This window comes from Aythya fuligula, chromosome 25, assembly GCF_009819795.1.
Source record: "Aythya fuligula isolate bAytFul2 chromosome 25, bAytFul2.pri, whole genome shotgun sequence".
Taxonomy (NCBI): domain Eukaryota; kingdom Metazoa; phylum Chordata; class Aves; order Anseriformes; family Anatidae; genus Aythya; species Aythya fuligula.
In genome coordinates this window covers 900,285-917,929 of record NC_045583.1, presented here as the reverse complement: position 1 = coordinate 917,929, position 17,645 = coordinate 900,285, and the positions used below count along the sequence as shown (strand labels likewise).

The window sequence follows — 17,645 nt, the reverse complement described above, 5'->3', positions numbered from 1 at the left end:
ACCTGCAGCGGGGGATTTGGGTTCCTCCCCAGCACCAGTGCAGGTGCCGCTGGTGCTCTGCTCTCCAGGGAACACTCACTCTGCCTGCGAGCTGCAAAGAGCAGAAGCACAGCTGATTCAGCCGCAGATGGGCAGAGGACTCACCCTTTATCACACGTGTAATTCACTGTTGACCCGAAGAAGAGGTCTGTTGTAACGATAACTCTGCCGTTTTCTGGTTCTCCTGGATGACTGCACCTCCTCCCTGAACAGAACAAGATCTGGTTTTAGGCTTCTCTAACTCAGTGCAGTAGGAGAAGTGGCACAAATCCTAGGAGCCTGACCAAGTTCCTAGGGGAGGGAACTGAAAGGGAGAAACCTCCACCGAGCTACAAGGCTTCAGCTGCCACAGCACAATTTAAACAGAACAGAAGCATCCACCCAACATACGTTTGCAAAACTTCTTGACCTCTGACCATGTCTGATTCTCAAGGCACGTAACAGCGGGGGTTATCTGCGGGTGTTTAGCGTATCCTGGCCGGCAGCTGTACTTCACTGTCGACCCAACGGGAAACTCGGTCCAGTTCTTATACTCCTTGTTTAGCTCAGCAAACAATAACGGTGGTGGTGCCCCACATCCAGCTGTCAAGAAACAAAAGGGACATGAGAGAAATCAGTGCTGGCTGTGAAATGTGGCTAAAGAGAAACAAGAGCATCGGTAGGCACTGCTGCTGTATTCATCTTGCTTGTATTCTGACATTTACCTACATTAATAACCACATGCAAGGACACATGCCCCCAATTTATAAAAACCCTCAGTTTAGCCAGTTTGGTGTTTTCAAGCTCCACACATCCCCAAAATGCTGAGGGATCGTTTGTGGGCCTTGGAGCACAGGAATCTGCTGTCTCGGATGTGAGAGCACCGAGACCATCTCCCGGTGGGAACGCAAGAGCTCTGGCAATGCCACCAGCTTACTCCCAACGCCAGCACAGCACCTGATGTGTGCCAGCAGCAAGCTTAGACCCGTGGGGGTCTCTGGGTGTGCAGTCCCCCCAAAACTCTCCGTGGGGCAGCTCGCTGGCCCCAGCAGCATCCACGGTGGCCCCTCACCTGTGCAGCGGGGGTACGGGCGGCTCCAGTTCCCCGTGGCCGTGCACCAGATGGAGGAGGCCCCGAGCAGGGAGAAGCCGGGCTGGCAGCTGTAGTTCACGGCCATGCCGCTGGTGAAGTTGGCCCCGAGCTCCGCGCTGTGCGTGGCGTGGGCAATGACGGGCGGCGGCGGGCAAGGCAGCGCTGGCGGAGAGAACGGGGTTGGAGAGGTTTTGCCCAGCGGAGCAGCAAGTGGAAGACAGCAAAACACCTCCACATCTGGGGCGATGTGAGCGAGGGAGAAAGCACCAGCCCTGCAGCACGGCCCCAAGGCTGCCCCTTCTGATCCCTGGGTGCCCCTCTGCCCCCCGGGGCAGTGCCCTGACCCCTCGGATGCTCACAGCTGGGGGGTGCCCAGCCCCTGGGTCCCCACGGTGCCAGGAGCAGCCGTGCCCGTGCTCACCTGGCTTGCAGCTGGGGACAGCGGGGACCCAGCGGCCGTCGGGATGGCACCTGGCCTCCTGGCTGCCCTGCATCGTGTAGCCCGGGTGGCAGCGGAAGGTGACAGTAGCCCCAGGGAGGTACTTGGCTTGCTGCCCTTCAGCCACTTCTCCATCCTGGATGCTGGGGCTCATGCAGGTGACAACTGGAAGCGGAGAGCAGCAAAGTGTGGGCTGGGGGAGCAGCTGCCAGAGCCAGGGCTTCCCCCGTTGTTTTTATGAGGTTGAAATTCAGGGAGAAGCCATGCAAGGAGGAGCGCGTGGGCTCGGAGCCTTCAAATCCCTGCCTGTTTCCTCCCCGGTGAGTGCAGCCCCTGCCTGCAGCCTCTCTGCTGCCTTTTTGGGACACCCTGATGGCATTCATAGCTCACCTTCGCAGCGGGGGTAAGGGATGCTCCATGTTCCAGATGGCAAACAGGAAACGGTGGTTTTCCCCGTGAGGACATAGCCGGGGTCACACTCGTACTTCACCGACATCCCGGGGATGAACACTGCCACGTCCTTGCTGCTGTGCTGGCCATTTTTGATGGTCGGAGGGGAAGGACACTGCAGCACTACAATGAGGGGAAAAAAATCATCAAACCTAGTGAAAAGCAGGTTCCACAGCCACCCCCTGTGGGATAAGACAGCATCTTAACCTGTTTCCCATTACCTTTTCCCGAGTAGCTAGGGATGTCAGTGCTGGAATGTGTTTCAGCCCACACCTATCTTCCTGCATTCATTTTTTTTTTCTAGCTTATTGACATGAAGAGTGGCCATTTCTCATATTTAGGCATTTGCAGCAGTTACGTGGCACTAACATTTGGCACTAGCAGCTGGCTCTGGCCCTCCCATGGTTGTGAACAAGCTGATGCAGCAGCCTGGCTCTCCCTTTCTGGATTCGTTTAAGGAGGCAAAAGCCCTACCTAACGACGATCTGCATGGGATTATGAAGGTGGGAGGATGGATATTTGCATGCATTTCCTTTCCAGTCCTGGAGAGGGGCTTTTAGGATCCCTTTACCTCCAATGTGAGGCGGTTGCACCCTGCCAGGGTGGCTTCAGAAGAAATCACCCCCACCCTGCTTACACTTACTCTTTTCACAGGTGGGGACAGGCGGGTGCCACGTGCCCCCAAACTGGCACTGAGACTCCTGAGAGCCCTTCAGGGCATAACCAAAATCGCATTTGAAGACAGCGATGGCCTCAAGCTTGTACACGGCCTCCAGCCCGGTTGTTCTCCCGTGCTCAATTTCTGGTCTTTTGCAGCCGATTGCTGGAAGACAGGAGCACAACGTGCTGTTTGGGACATGAAACCCACCCGGGGCAGTACCTGCTGCCAAACCTTGGCATCACTGGGCATGCCAAAATTATTGATTCTTATTCTTGCATGAAAAAAAAAGCCAGAAACATCATCATCCAGCTGTGCTGGTGGGTCTCTCCTTACTGGCGGGGGGGAGAAAGGGAAATCTGGGAGGCACGTGGAGCTTGTTCTGCCTGCGTGACTTTCGCTGGGGATTTGGTCTGCAGTGACCGAACCAAGGCAAGAAGGGAGTGAGGACCCAGGAAAAGGCAGCTGACACAACCCAAACCCAAACCCAAACCCAACCCCACCTTCACAGCGTGGCACGGGCCGGCTCCAGGTTCCCTCAGCAGTGCAGTTGAGGGCTGCGTTCTCGACGAGGGAGTATCCGTCCTTGCATCTGTACTGAACCACCGAGCCTGCCGGGAAGGTGTCTGAGGGCTGGCCGCTGTGCTGCCCGTTGGCGATGCGTGGAGGGTGAGGACACCTCACCTCTGCGGAGGGGAGAGAGGTAAGAAATAAGGAAACCAGAACAAGCCAACCTTCAGAAACCAAAGGAGGGAGACGACGGACTCCTGTTGGCCCTGTTAATAAACCCCTGCCATGTCAGCTCCCTTCCTATCTCCACTCCCCGTGCTCCCCGTCTGCCATGGTGCAGAAGATGGAGGCAGCTCCGGCCAGCGCGTGGCCCAGCTCACATGATAAAGTGACCCGAATTGGCCTGAGACATAAGGTCCTCCGGGAAAGGAACCTGTGCCCTCCTGTGAGTCACTTCCTCGCTGCCCACGGCTGGAGGTGGTGGGACTGATCTTACCTCCCTTTCCATAAGCACTGCTGACACATGCAGACAGAGCCTGACCACACGTTCCTACATGTGACCAGTGAGAAACGCAGGCTACAGGAACCGGGAGTTTAAAATATCAACATTTTTCCCAGGTTGGGCCAAGATAAAAGACCTTTGGAAACATTTTCAATAAATATCCAAAACACAAAGAAAAGAAAAATGAAATATTTTGCAATAAAATCTTTGCCTTGAATGATTTCACCCCATTCTGTTGCCAGCACCAGGGCAAGCCGCCCCCCAGGACCTTCTCTGGTGGCCTACTTACGCTGGCAGACGGGAGCAGCTCCACTCCAGGAGACACGGGTGCCAGAGATCTCACACGTCCTCTGAGAATGCCCCAACAGCTTGTACCTGTGGTCACACAGAAATATTATTTATTTATAGGAAGAACCTTCAGATTCCTTTACAGCCCTTGTAAGTGGCAGCCAAGACATCTGACTTTGGAACCAGGTTCCTTCACGTAAAGCCATTTTGCCACTTAAAACCTGCTTTCCTCTTGCTTGGCCAGTCGCAAGGCTCACCCTTTTTCACATGTGTAATTCACTTTGGACCCAAGGAGGAGGTCGGTCAGGACAACGGCTCTGCCATTCTCCGGATCCTCGGGGTTCTCACACTGCATCCCTGGAAGGGAACACCACCACCCTCAGAGCTCTGCTGCTCACCGGCGTGGTGCGCACAAATCCCCCGGGGATGCTCACACAGACAGCAGGCTGCCCCAAACAACGAAACCCATAAAGCCAGAGGGCTTCACACCCAAGAAGGGTGAATTTCCAGCCAAGCCTGACACTGCAGGACGCACTTTTACAGAACTCCAGCGCCGCAGACCAGGTCTGGTTCTCAAGGCACACAACGGTCGCCGACATCCCCGGGTGCGCGCTGTAGCCGGGCCGGCACACGTACTCCACCGCCCTGCCCACGGGGAAGATGCTCTGGTTCCTGAACGCCTCCTTCAGCTCGGCAAACACCAGGCTGGGGGGAGCACTGCAGCCAGCTGGGGGAGACACAAAACAGCCCCTTGGTTAAGGACATCAGGGGGAAAAGCGGGGCTGGGGGTGCGGGGTTGGGCTGGCACGCAGAGCGCTGCCCGGACACTTGCCCTGCTCGCAGGATGGCACGGGCGGCTCCCAGGTGCTGTTCAGCTGGCACTGCACCACGCTGTGCCCGCGCATGGTGTAGCCTGGCTCACACTCGAAGGTGACGGTGTCCTTGTACGTGTAGGTGACGCTGGGAGCTGACACTACTCGCCCATTCCGGATCTGCGGGACGGGACATCTCGCCTCTGGGAAGGAAGCGCAGGGCCTCAGAACAGCTCTGCAGCTGCGAGCCGCTTCCAGCTGTGATCACTTTTAAGACTCTAGCCTGAAGATAACTTTCCTATAGACGCTGTATTGCCCACCCTACAAGAGCTGTGGGGGAGATCCACCTGGACGGGGAGGCTGGAGATGCCCAGAGCAGCAGCTCCTGCCCCAGCGGGCACCCAGGCACAAGCACAGTCATCCTGAGGTCCCCTCATTGATCCCAAAAATGAAGCAGCGAGGCCAGGGGCTCACACCCGAGCTCTCCCAGCCGCCCACCCACCCTTACCTCCGCACAGCGGGGGGGGCCCGCTCCACTCCCCGTTCATCCCGTCCCTGGTGGTGCAGAAGATGGAAGCCTCTCCCCGCAGCGGGTAGCCGGGCTCGCAGCTGTAGGTGACCGACGTGCCGTAGTGGAATTCGTCCAGCAGCCGCCCCGTGTGCTTCCCGTGGGGAATGTTGGGCGGGGGCGCGCAGGGGATACCTGCAGCGGTGCAGAACGAGCCTGCTGAACGCAACTGCAGCACCGAGGTACCCGAAGCCCCTCAGTCTGTGGGGCACAAACTCTTGTCCTGCTGACGGAGTAACCACAATGATGTGGCCTCCCCAGCAAGACCTTGTAGGCTGCCAGATCCCATGTCCCTGAGTATTTCTGTGACAGAAAGCACACCAGTTGGACAAGCCTCTCTTTAGAGGAAGCATCTACATGCTTTGTGCTTTCTACCATTTAAGAAATAAAAAGAGAAAATTTCTTCTGTATCACCCACGTAAAATGCTGTTTTTTCAGCTGCACACAATGCAAAGGCTCGTGCAGGCAGTGATTTTCGTGTCACCTGTTCGGTTAATGTGCACCAGGAGAGTCTGTAAAATGCTTTAAAATGAAGGTGCCTGTAAATGTTTCCTTTCTGTCCTCAGGAAACAGTCACCAACCTCTACGTAACCAGCAGAGACACGCTAAGCTCTAATTGCTGAGGTGTGCTACAGCAGCGCTGGGCACAAACGAGCTGTCTGTGCATGCAGGGAAAGGGAGAGCCCGAGGGGTGTTGGGATCCCATTTCTGGCTGATCCGCAGCCCTCTGCGTCTCCTTACAGCAGTGACTTGGTCTCTTTGTGTCTAACGTTAATCCCCCTGAGCTGAACATAATATTTTCCTTTCCTCTTACATCAGGGTTGTGTTGTTAGTCAGAGCCAGGGCACAAAAACACTACTGAGAAAGCACCGGCTGAGACCTTGCTTTCTGTAATCCATTAAGCTCTGAGGTCTTGTACCTTTTCCCAGAATATTTTCTTATGACATCAAAACCTCCTGATATTTTGCATGCCCTCAGCGCAGAGAAATTCCCCGTTAAAACTTTGATTGGGAAGATTTGGCAGCCTGGGCTGGGAACTATTCACCAGAGCCACGTGAAGCCCCCGGGGCTGTAAGCTACTTACGCTGGCAGGTGGGGATCTCGCCGGACCACGCGACACGTCCACCAGAGATCTCACAGCGCCTGCTGGACTGTCCGATTAACCTGTGCCTGGGGTTAGGAGGAGTTCACATTAATCCCGAGTCGCCTCGGTTTGAGCTGTTACCTCCTCCTCACCAGCAGACAGCGCAGGCAGCCCTGCTGGCCACAGAGCCCTGACCCTCTGGGAGAAGTTCCCTCCCAGCTCAGCACCCGGTACCAATTCCCCAGCATAAATGTGTACACAGAAGGAAGGGAACACCCCGCGTGCTCCCAGAGGTACAGAACCACGCGATGGCTTCTGCACAGAACCCACGTTTTGGGAATGAATGACCAGGAGGGGAAAAGGGAGCCTTACCTCGTGCATCTTTCCGTGGCTTTTTAAGGAGCAGCAGAACCAGGACCTAGCACCACTTACCCCTCTTCACAGCTGTAGACCACGGTCGACCCAAAGAAGAGATCTGCCAGGAAGGTGATCCTGCCGTTCTCGGGTTCCCCGGGGTGGTTGCACTGCTTCCCTGCGGGAGACAGAAACTCGCTGTAGGATCTGTCTGCAGCACGGCCCGGCAGATACAGCTACAACCCCAGCAATCTGCCCACATCTCCAATTAGCCCCAAAACGGGTTTTGAACAGCATAAAGGTACATGGCTTTACTAGTCACATATTGTTGGAACACCAGGATAACGGTAAGGTTTGTGCAGCACGGACAGAACCTAGCACCTAATCCTCCTCGAACAACAGACACCAAATCAAGGAGCTATTCACTTTTACAGAACTCTAGTGCTTCTGACCACACTCCGCTCTCAAGGCATGTAATAGTAGGTGACAGTCCTGGGTGTTTAGCAAATCCAGGCCGACAAGTGTATTTCACAGTCTTCCCAACAGAAAAATCAATCTCATTCCTATGCTCCTCCTTTAGCTCAGCAAAGGGCAACCTTGTAGGAGCACCACAACCACCTATTGGGAAAGAAAAGAGATACGAGAGTCAAACAGGGCCGGCGTGCCAGGTGCAAGCACACAAACAACACTGTTGTGAAGAAAGAGGTTTGGTTTGCCTTGAAAAATTGTTTATTTTGATTAACGCAGCCATTATTAAACAAAAACAACGTATTTCCCCAAAGGATTCCAGAGGATCAGGTTCCTGTTCCCAAAACAACCTTAAATCTCCTACTCTCTTACAGGATTTAGGCACCTTTTGGAGGGGGGTTAAGGGATATGAAGGAGCAGCAAGCCCTTGGTGGCCCCGTCAGCGTTTACCTGAACGCTCGGGTCTGATGGGCAGCATCTGGTGATGGAGCAGGTCGCAGAGGGGTGCGGGAGGCTCCCAGCTGCCGTCCTCCTGGCAGAGGATTGTGGCTGTACCTTGCAGGCTGTAACCGTCCTGGCACTGAATCGTCACCGTCTGCCCAGGGCCGTAGATGAGCCCTTCACCATCGACTACCCGGCCATTCAGCACATCTGGCTTGATGCAGATTGTTGCTGGAAAGGGAGATGCGCAGAAATGATGTGCAAAAGGAGTAAAAACAAGGAAAAAAAAAAAAAACAAAAAACAAAAAAACAACAGACAGCTCATATTGCAACAGCAAAATCTACGTGAAATCTATATAAACTTCCCCATCCCCGCCTTCATGACAGGAGGCCTTGATGTTAATTTCTACCATGTGACATTTTACATGGGATTATTTTTCTTTCAGGATTTGGTGATGAGGTGACCACACGGACACACCTTCACAGCGTGGCATGGGCTGGCTCCAGTTCCCCAAGGCTTTGCAGACCACCTGAGCATTTCCGACGAGGTAGTAGCCGGGATCGCAGCTGTACATCACAGACATCCCCGTGGTAAAAAAGGTTTTGCCATGCCCGTCGTGTTGTCCATTGCTGATCTTCGGGGGCATGGGGCACGGTCGGACTGCAAGAGGGAGACAGCAAGTCCAGGTGAGCAGGAGAGCAGTGCACAGGGCAACGAGTGGCTGCAGGGCAAGGGGATGGGTGAAAACCCCTGTGGGACCAGCTCAGCACCCCTGCCCGCACTCACCTCTCTCGCAGGCCAGCACTGGTGGGTCCCAGGTGCCTCCTGGCTGGCACTGAGCCCGCTGGGGGCCCTCTGTGGCATGGCCAGCATCGCAGTCGAAGCGCAGGATCTCCCCAGCTTCGTAGGTGCTCTCGTGCCCGTGCACCTTCCCGTTCCGCACCTCGGGTCTCTCACAGCCGATTGCTGCAGGAACATGGACGTGGCCCTTACACATCAGTGCCTGGGCCACATCCTGCACGCTCAGCCCCCTTCCTTCCCTTCCCAGCAGTGCTGTGAGCCCTGCAGTGCCGTGGGGATGCCCCGACCCACCTTGGCAGCGTGGCAGGGGCCGGCTCCACAGCCCGGCCTCTGAGCAGTTGATGGAGATGTTCCCGACCAGCGCGAAGCCGTCCTTGCAGCCGTAGTACACGGTCGTGCCCTGGGGAAACCTGTCCATGGACTGGCCGCTGTGCAGCCCATTGGCGATGTTCGGTGGCCGGGGACACGTCACCTCTGCAGGGGGGTCAGAAAGGCTCATGAGGGGTCTGGAGGAGGTGATGCTGGGGAGCTGGCACAACTGAAACCAGCACAACACCCAACGTGGGGAAGGTGGAGGTGGGGGGCAGAGGGCTGGTACCCCAGGTACTGCCCATTTCCTGGCAGCCCTCTGTGGCTGCTCTGCCTTTCCTCTGGCTTTTCTGGCCAAAATGGGTGCTGACTGATTCAAGGAAACCCATCCAGCCTCGCCTGAGGCTGTGCAGGAGCTGCTGCCCTGCAGTCCCTCTGTGTGCATCGCACGCTGACCATGGGCCAGCTGTGGGCATTGAGCCCGGCTGTGGGCTTCATAAATACCCAGCTCCGGGTTCATGGTTATAAGATCGCTCTTTGCACGTTATAAAACTGTATATATACATAATCAGGGGAGAGCTTAGTCCCTTACTGAAGGTCTCAGGGCAATGGGCAGGGCCTGCCCCGTGCCAGTACCACACAAGGACACCGCGCACGGACGAACCTTCGCAGCGCGGGCTGGGCTGGCTCCAGTTCCCCGAGGCTTTGCAGAATACGTGTGAGACGTCCTCAGTGAGGTAGTAGCCGGGATCGCAGCTGTAGGTCACGAACATCCCCATGGTAAATTCTGCTTTGCCGTGCCCGTCGTGATCTCCATTGCTGATTTTTGGAGGCGTGGGGCACAGTTGGACTGCAAGGGGGCGACAGCAAGTCCAGGTTAGCGGGAGAGCAGTGCACAAGGGAATGAGTGGCTGCAGAGCAAGGGGATGGGTGAAAACCCCCATGGGACCATCTCAGCACCCCTGCCCGCACTCACCTCTGTCACAGGCCAGCACTGGTGGGTCCCAAGTGCCCCCCGGCTGGCACCGAGCCTCCTGAGCACCATCTGTGGCATGGCCAGCATCGCAGTCGAAGCGCAGGATCTCCCCGGCTTCGTAGGTGCTCGGGTGCTTGCGCACCCTCCCGTTCTTCACCTCGGGTCTCTCACAGCCGATTGCTGCAGGAACATGGACGTGGCCTTTATACATCAGTGCCTGGACCACATCCTGCACACTCAGCCCCCTTCCTTCCCTTCCCAGCAGTGCTGTGAGCCCTGCAGTGCCGTGGGGATGCCCCGACCCACCTTGGCAGCGTGGCAGGGGCCGGCTCCACAGCCCGGCCTCCGAGCAGTTGATGGAGATGTTCCCAACCAACTTGAAGCCGTCCTTGCAGCCGTAGTACACGATGGCTCCCTGAGTAAATCTGTCCATGGACTGGCCGCTGTGCAGCCCGTTGGCGATGTTCGGCGGCTGAGGACACGTCACCTCTGCAAGGAGGAGAAATTACCCCATAAATCCACTGCTCCCCATTCTGCACACTAGGACAGCTGCCCAGGGTAACATCCCGAATCCTGCTCAGTCTCTGCTCTGTTTGCTGGGCCAAAGTATGAGTTAACCAAAATTAGAGCAGCACCAAGACTACAATCACATTGTGGCCAGAGGGAATTACTAACAATAGGGACACCCCTGAAAGGGGAACTCGTGGGCACACCTCAGATTTGGTAGAAGACGAACGTGAACAAGGAAGCAGCAGAAGAGTGGGAAGCTGTGATTGCTTCCCGTTCCAGGAGGAAGAAGGAAACATCCCCGATCTGACTGTGAGCAGAAGCAGGGAAATCCCCAGGGGAGGCTGCTGGTGCCATTCCCCACGGCTCGTTGGCGTGCCTGGGGGTTACAGTCACTGGCCACAGAGCATCGCAGCCCCATCCTCAGCTTCTTCCCATCCCCCTGTGAGCCCAGGGCAGGCTGCAGCAGCCTCATTTCCCACCCTAGATCCTCCTGAGCTGCTTCTCTCTCTCTGGAAGCACCTTGCTTTGGGAAAGGCAGCAAGGACAGATGCCTCCTGACTGACTCCCATGGCCGCCCCACTCGCACACCCACAGGGACACTTGCCCTTTTTGCACTCTGGCACAGGTGGGCTCCATCTGGAGTCAGCTTGGCAGATGCTGGTGGGGGAGCCCTGCAAGGTGTAGCCTGGGTTGCAGATGAAGCTCACGCTGGCCCCAGCCCTGTAGACGTAGCGAGCAGCAGACTTGCTCTTCCCATTCCGGATGTATGGGGGCGGGCATCGGATAACTGGAAAAAGGAGACAGGGAGCAGGGTGTTCAGACAAGGAGCACGGCGCTCAGCTGCAGCCCTTCAGCCTTTCCTCCCTGCAACGGGTGCAGCGTCGCTGCTCTCCACGCAGCTTCTTGAACCAAAACAGCAGGGAAGCCGCCTGGATCACGGAGCAAATATTTGCACTAGATAGGGGCACGTGGAAAGAAGGTGAAATGCCTCTCACTGGTAATTCCCCCTGGATCGCCGAGCAGAGGACCACAGCCCCTTGCCCCATCTGCTCCCCTGCACCCCACGCACTGCCAGGTGTTAACTTAGCAATAAGTTCCCTTTTTTCCTTAAACCCTTTGCAGTTGCTGATGCTCGGCTCCAAGCCTGGCACTGAGCCACCTTGGCCAGCAAAGACAGGCAGGGTTCAGCCTTTGCTATCTGAGGATGCCCGAGAATAACAAACACGATCAAGGGCATCAGCAGGAACCCCCACACAGCACCAAAGCCCTTCCCAGGCCTTGTCGGGGCAGCCAGGTCACAACATCTACACTTACAAGACGGGAAGGGGCAAACAAAGCCCCACTGCAGAGACGGAGCCGAGTTTCTGTGGGTTTTGGCTGTGCTGTCCCCGCCGAGGGGACGTGGGGCTGCCTGCCAGGCTGCGCATACCCCATGGGCACCCAGCACACCGAGCAGCTCAGCCTGTGTTTGCCATTGCACTCCTCGCCTGCCCCATCCCAAGTCATTCCTATTTGACGTGGCAAGTTTCAACTTGACAAATCCCAAACACGAGCTATTATTACAACAGGCTCCTCGCCCAATTTCCATAAGACAGTCATAGCCTGCTTTACCGTGGCACTTCAAACACACAGATCAAGCCCCTTGTTCCAAGAAGCTGGGCGGGTTGTCGAGGACTTCCCACAGCCTCTGGCAGCCCCATCACCCCCATCTCCCCCCTCTCCTTTTTCCCATGCCGCTGAAGGGCATGGGGCAGCCTCGATGCTGCCCCACAGAACATCCAGGACACGCGAGGAGGCAGAGGAGGGTGGCAGGAGGAAGGGCACAGAGGCACAGCCCCGTGAGTCTGCCTTACCTTGAGCCCCAGCCGTGGCAGCCAGGAGCAGAGCGGAGCTGCCCAGGAGGCGGAGGGCGAAGGCGAGCACCATGCTCCGGTCCCGACTGCAGCTCCTGGGGGCCCACGGGCTGATATGGGCACCCCAGTTCCCCCAGGCTTGCGGAAGGAGCCGCAGCTGCGGGGCTTCCCGGGGCCATGGGACAGGAACCCGTGGGCTCCCCGCACAGCACGGGCACCAGCCCCAATGTGATGCAGGTCCCCACGCGCTTCTGCTGCTGCTATTTTCGCTCCCACCTCCTCCTCCTCCCCCATGCAGGGGAGGGTGGCCCCCTGGGACCCACTGCGGTGCCCAGAGCAGCTGTGACAGAGCACCCAGGGGAGCCATGAGCTGGATGAGGCCCTTGCAGAGCATCCTTGGTTATGGGAAGTGGTCTTGGCTCTTCCCCAAACCCCCAGCAGCCCTTCCTAGGAACCAGCTGAGCCCTCACATACGGGAAGGGAAGGGCAGAGGGGGCATTTCCCCCTCCTCCCACACATGGGACCAGGACCAGCATAGCTGAAGATGCTCTCCGAGCCTAGAAGAGGCAGCAAGATGTCCACTGCTCAAGTCTTTCTTATCCTTTTTATTGACAGAGACCTTCCACAACATGCAATTTTGACACGTAAATACTGGGTATGCATTAGATTCTTTACATTGAAATCATAAAGTTAAATTATACACAACTTAATTCTATTCACATATAAACACAGCACACAAGTGCTCTTCAACCGTAAAATTTGGTGACCCCATCTGTAAGCTATATGACAGCATTTACTGTTCCTTCCATCGGGCTGAAGGTAGGTCACTTCAAGCTGATCCTTAAAATCAGAAGCTAAACCATTTGCACGACACATTCTGGACTAGGAAGTAGAAACAATTGTGCTGAGATTAAAATAAAACCAAACACATGACTAAGGTACTAGGCTTTCAATTTGTTTTGATCACCTGGGCAATTCATGTGGCTTACAGTAGTGTTTCTCATATATATACACACCTGTATAGTGAAATATATATTCACACATATATTTCACATATGTATATATATATATGTAAAATGCATGAATATGAATGAAAACACAATCTGCAACTGCTTATTTTGTAAGATATACTTCCGAAAATTGGATTCTGCTGTGCCACAGTGACAGCTGAGCAGGATGATGCTCTTCTGGTAAGGGGAACTTTTCTATTTGAGGCTAACACGCTGATGGAAATTGTTCTTTGTGTTTTTCCCTCTAATTAGATGCACGTTCCTGTTAGTAGAGAAGCACGGGTAAAAATGCAGAAACAAAAAAGCATGTACTAGACATTTTGAAGACTTCCCTTTTCCACCTGCTCATGGTGTAAAGCTCACAGACTGGTCATTTAACCCTCTGCATCAGAGCCCTCAACCTTAAGCCTGTATCCTCAGTTTATACAGCAGGTGAGGTTCCACCACCAGCGCTGTCCTTGTGGCACTGCCAAAGCCAAAAGCAGGGGTCACAGCACGCCCAGCTGCAGCACGCTGCCTCATTCAGCTGCAACCTCATCAGTCCTCCTCAGCACAGGGACCAGGCAGGACAGGTTCGACAGGATGACAGAAAAGCACACAAAATATGCACCGTTTGTTCCCCACGGATGAGTAAATTAAGGCTTTGGCTTGGTGTGCATCTGTGCCAACTTTCAGGTGCAGCAGCTGCTCTGCGCACCAGCCCCACTGCCAGCAGAGCAAGAAGCCCTAACCTGCTTTTCCTCCCTCACCATCGCAGCAGCCCCAGGGCCTCCTATTCGGGCAGCACTCGAGCAGAAAGTGAAAAGGTTCACACCCAGCAACTTTCTGACGTTCGGTGGCATCTGCAGGGACAGCTGCAAGTTCCACATTCGGCCCTGAGGCCACCTGCCCTGCTGAGCACCCACCCTGCTGCGGTTCCTCACGGGGCTTTCAGGCACCCGACTGCTTCACCACTTCCACAGCAGCACCGGGTCACTGCACCGACAGGAAGAGTATTTCTGCAAGGCACTCTGAGAAAAACCTTGATGTGTCACAGAGATAGTTTTTGAATCTGCCGTGGCACTAACTTTAGTGCATACAGGAAGAGTCAGAGGAGTTGTTCTTTGTAAGAAGCCTTTCACAGTTTTATTCTCTCTGGTAAAATTGCCCATCTGTGAGGCTGGCTGTTTGCACAGTGGTTCACACTTGCCTTGAAGTAAATGCTACAACATGTGCTTCTATATGAATGTTTTCAGTGCTTTCAGTACTGACAGGGAGCACCTGTCTTACACAACCTATACATATCAAATCTAATTTCTTCAAGCACACACTCACACAAAGGCACACACACCTTTTCCCATCAGCTCACTTACGACACCCAAAAACCCTGATCAGAGCCAGGCACAACGTTACCTCAGCGGGGCAGTGGCAGAACACACAGAGGTACCCAAAGTGCCCAATTTCCTTGAGTCCAGAGCAGCACAGCACACAAGTTTTTGGCACTATTGCAACTTCACGTGGGGATAACTGCACTCGGTTTCCGAGACACAGAACTGGCAGGGTGGCAGCCAGCTGCCAGCACAACGCACGGCTCTGGCAGACAGAAGCGTGAGCAGTCCAGAGCAGTGAGAGGGAGCATTTGGGAGTAAAGTTCATCTTTTTTTCCATTGAAGATTCGTTGATTGCTATTGTGAGGCCAATCTCAGCAGAGGGCAATGCAGAGCACGGGGATCAGTGCGATCACGTCCCACCATCTGTAGGAGTTCAGAGCTCCCCGAGGAGCTGATCCGGGCATTCCTGCTGCGGCTGCACCCTGAGCTAGAAGCTCATAACCAGCAACGCCAGGAGGAGGGGCAGGATACCTGCAGGAGACACAACAGACTTCAGTCTGTGCTCCAAACACATTCACTTGCCCTTTCCCTCCCCAGCCACAGGCAGAGCACCTTTACCTTCCTCCCCTCTTTTTCACATAATCTTAGATCAACAAAAATATAAACGTGACAGACTGTAGTGAAAGGCTCTTAATCCTTTTTCAGGTTTAAGCAGAATAATTAAGAGACAGTAATGTAAAGATGGGCAAGAAAGGGGGGCACAGAGATCCAGGGTACATGTTACCTACCAACAATGATGGTGGTCGCTCCATCTGGAAAGGAAGCAAGCCAAAATGTGAACCTGAATGTCCAGGCAGCACAGTTCAGACTATACAACAATGAGCATCTCAAATGAAAGCCAGTGCACATGTGAGACAACTCAAACACTTGGAAATCCCTGCATAGCCCTACACCATGGATGTATCCCTGAAAATACATCTGGGTTTAAACAGAGGAGCAGTTGCAGCAGCCTGTAAGCTCAACCCACAACCCAACCATACACTGCTGGCGTGAGATTTTAACAGAAGCTGTACCAGGCAACATAAAAAGATTATGGCACACAAGAGCAGCCCACGCCCACCACCAGAGCAGATCAGGAGTTGTCTGAATGGCTTTGTGCAGAGCTTTTCCTCTTACCTTTACAGGTTGGGGGAGACACATTCCAATGAACTCCATTTCCTGATGCCACACATTGGGCAGAAGATGACCCCTGTAATTTATACCTAAAGAAAGAGAGGAACTTGAGTGCTTTCACAAAGACACCCCAGAAAGGGTTCTCCCCACTCCTCCCGGCCATCGCACGGATACAAGTTGTAAACCAGAAGCTGCCACTGCCATGAAATGGGGTCTGAACACACCAAAGGCTGCTTTGATAAGGGCACGTAGGTGGCACAAGGCCAAACTGAAGAGGTTGCTGCATTACCAGTCAGCGTGTGTTGCCATGTGCTCATCTCACCACACAGCTCATACACAGCTGTACTGGGAAACCAGGGCAGGAGGACGTCTTCTGACCCCCAGCTTCGGCAATTCTAACCAGGGATCCACTCACCCATCACGACAGGAGAACTCCACAGTTGCCCCAAACAGGAAATCTTCCCCTTTTACAAACCCGTTCTTTATCACGGGGGGCGTACATTGCTGTCCTAGAGAGAAAAAGAGGTTATTTCACCTGCTTTGACGTGCTGATGCTGTCAAACAGTAACGTCTCAGCTTGGTCTGATGTTACCAATGCCTCAGAGTTTTGCAACCCTGCCAGAACCCATCTGTGAGGAGAGAAGCCTGGGAAGGACTTGACCACCTCGCCTCTGTGGCAGCAGGAGGCTCAGCCCTGTGCTTTAGCACCACGAGTGACTTCCACATCACGAGCCAGTGCAGACGAAGGGCACCGACCTGTGCCAGGTACAGCACGGCCTACGCCCATCCACACGCCTGGCTCCTGAGGGACGGGGACTGCAATGCAAGCGCCTCTCACTGGGGCATACAGCAAGCGAGAAAGGCTATGAGCAAGCAGCAGGAAGGAGTAAACCTCGTGGCACAGGCTGATCAACTCCTCTGACTGTCCTCAAAACGAGTTTGATCACAAAGTATGAGGAAAAGCTGATCCACCAGAAGAGTTGATTCCAGCTGCCTCGCTGGGAACAGCCGCCTGACCTGTGGGGGCCTGAAGGCACAGCGCAGCTGTTCAGTTTGTTCAGAAAACAAAGCACTCAGCCCATGTACGTAATAAACGTACTTTGAGGCATGCAGAGCCTGTTCTCAGTTCCTCAGAGTAGACCAAAATGCTAGATTTGCACACATACACTTCAAACAAGTTCAGCAAGAAAACTCTAGGTGTGTTTGCAAACCCAGAGCTGGATATGAACCAAACTTCAGAGCAAAGAACATTTTGAGCACACCAAGATCACTTGTACAGTCAGCCCAGCCAGGAGAGGAACAGAGATACGCACGTGTACATGACTTGGAGCTTACAGACCAAGTGGTATTCTCCAGACAAGTGACTTCCAAAGACGTTCCATCTCCTGTAGCATACCCCAGGTTACATCTGTACTCCAATGTGGTTCCAGCAGGAGAGCTGCTACTCACAGTCCCCACTAACTCAGCAAAAGGGATGCTGGGAGGACGACCACAGTAGCCTAACAATGGGAGACAAAAGCAAAGTCAGCTACAGAAGAGTGCCCAGAGGCCCAGCAGTAACGCTAGCCAACTGCGCTTTGGAGCACAAACTGTCTTCACCTGTTTGAGTTGTGGTGCTTGGGATACAGCTTCCATTCTACCCACTTATATACCACAGTTCGCTCCAGACTCCACGGTACTTATCTCTTACTGTACAGTGAATAGAGGACCCTCCAGCCAGCATGAAACCATGATTGCATTTATAAACTACAATAGTTTATAAACTCCCTGGGCAAACTCCCCCTTTGTGCCATTGTGCCTCCCATTGGCAACTGCAGGTGGCTCTCCACACAGAACAGTCAGCTGTCCTGCAGCTGGAACATCAACAAGAGTGCCTCAGTACTTCTGCTAACAGAAAATTTACACAAGGTACATGGAGAGGAGGAGCTCTAGCCAACCAACACACATCTAGAAGCAACTTCGAGCTTTCTCACTTGGTACCGGGCCTCAGCTACTGCTGGTAGCCCAGCTCCAGGCA

At 54.5% G+C, this 17,645-nt stretch overlaps 1 protein-coding gene and 1 long non-coding RNA gene across 2 annotated transcripts in view; both read right to left on the bottom strand.

Moving 5' to 3' along the window:
• Window positions 1–17,645, bottom strand: part of LOC116498657 — a 66,842-nt gene that overhangs the window by 10,329 nt on the left and 38,868 nt on the right. Inside the window, exons 46-71 of the mRNA XM_032202993.1 lie at window positions 16,942–17,127; window positions 16,044–16,137; window positions 15,632–15,717; window positions 15,244–15,267; window positions 10,842–11,069; window positions 10,079–10,261; window positions 9,773–9,952; window positions 9,461–9,646; window positions 8,779–8,961; window positions 8,473–8,652; window positions 8,164–8,346; window positions 7,800–7,916; window positions 6,855–6,954; window positions 6,423–6,502; window positions 5,279–5,473; window positions 4,791–4,973; window positions 4,494–4,685; window positions 4,216–4,315; window positions 3,960–4,045; window positions 3,162–3,344; window positions 2,644–2,823; window positions 1,941–2,123; window positions 1,533–1,715; window positions 1,091–1,273; window positions 430–621; window positions 145–244 (exon numbers count right to left, since the gene is read on the bottom strand). Of these exons, the coding sequence (XP_032058884.1) occupies window positions 145–244; window positions 430–621; window positions 1,091–1,273; window positions 1,533–1,715; window positions 1,941–2,123; window positions 2,644–2,823; window positions 3,162–3,344; window positions 3,960–4,045; window positions 4,216–4,315; window positions 4,494–4,685; window positions 4,791–4,973; window positions 5,279–5,473; window positions 6,423–6,502; window positions 6,855–6,954; window positions 7,800–7,916; window positions 8,164–8,346; window positions 8,473–8,652; window positions 8,779–8,961; window positions 9,461–9,646; window positions 9,773–9,952; window positions 10,079–10,261; window positions 10,842–11,069; window positions 15,244–15,267; window positions 15,632–15,717; window positions 16,044–16,137; window positions 16,942–17,127 (3,970 nt within the window). The remainder of the gene's footprint in view (window positions 1–144; window positions 245–429; window positions 622–1,090; window positions 1,274–1,532; window positions 1,716–1,940; window positions 2,124–2,643; window positions 2,824–3,161; window positions 3,345–3,959; window positions 4,046–4,215; window positions 4,316–4,493; window positions 4,686–4,790; window positions 4,974–5,278; window positions 5,474–6,422; window positions 6,503–6,854; window positions 6,955–7,799; window positions 7,917–8,163; window positions 8,347–8,472; window positions 8,653–8,778; window positions 8,962–9,460; window positions 9,647–9,772; window positions 9,953–10,078; window positions 10,262–10,841; window positions 11,070–15,243; window positions 15,268–15,631; window positions 15,718–16,043; window positions 16,138–16,941; window positions 17,128–17,645) is intronic.
• Window positions 12,713–17,019, bottom strand: LOC116498737. The gene is made up of 5 exons (XR_004254196.1): window positions 16,942–17,019; window positions 16,044–16,137; window positions 15,632–15,717; window positions 15,244–15,267; window positions 12,713–14,986 (listed from the first exon to the last, which is right to left on the bottom strand). It is a non-coding gene; the product is annotated as an uncharacterized LOC116498737 (long non-coding RNA).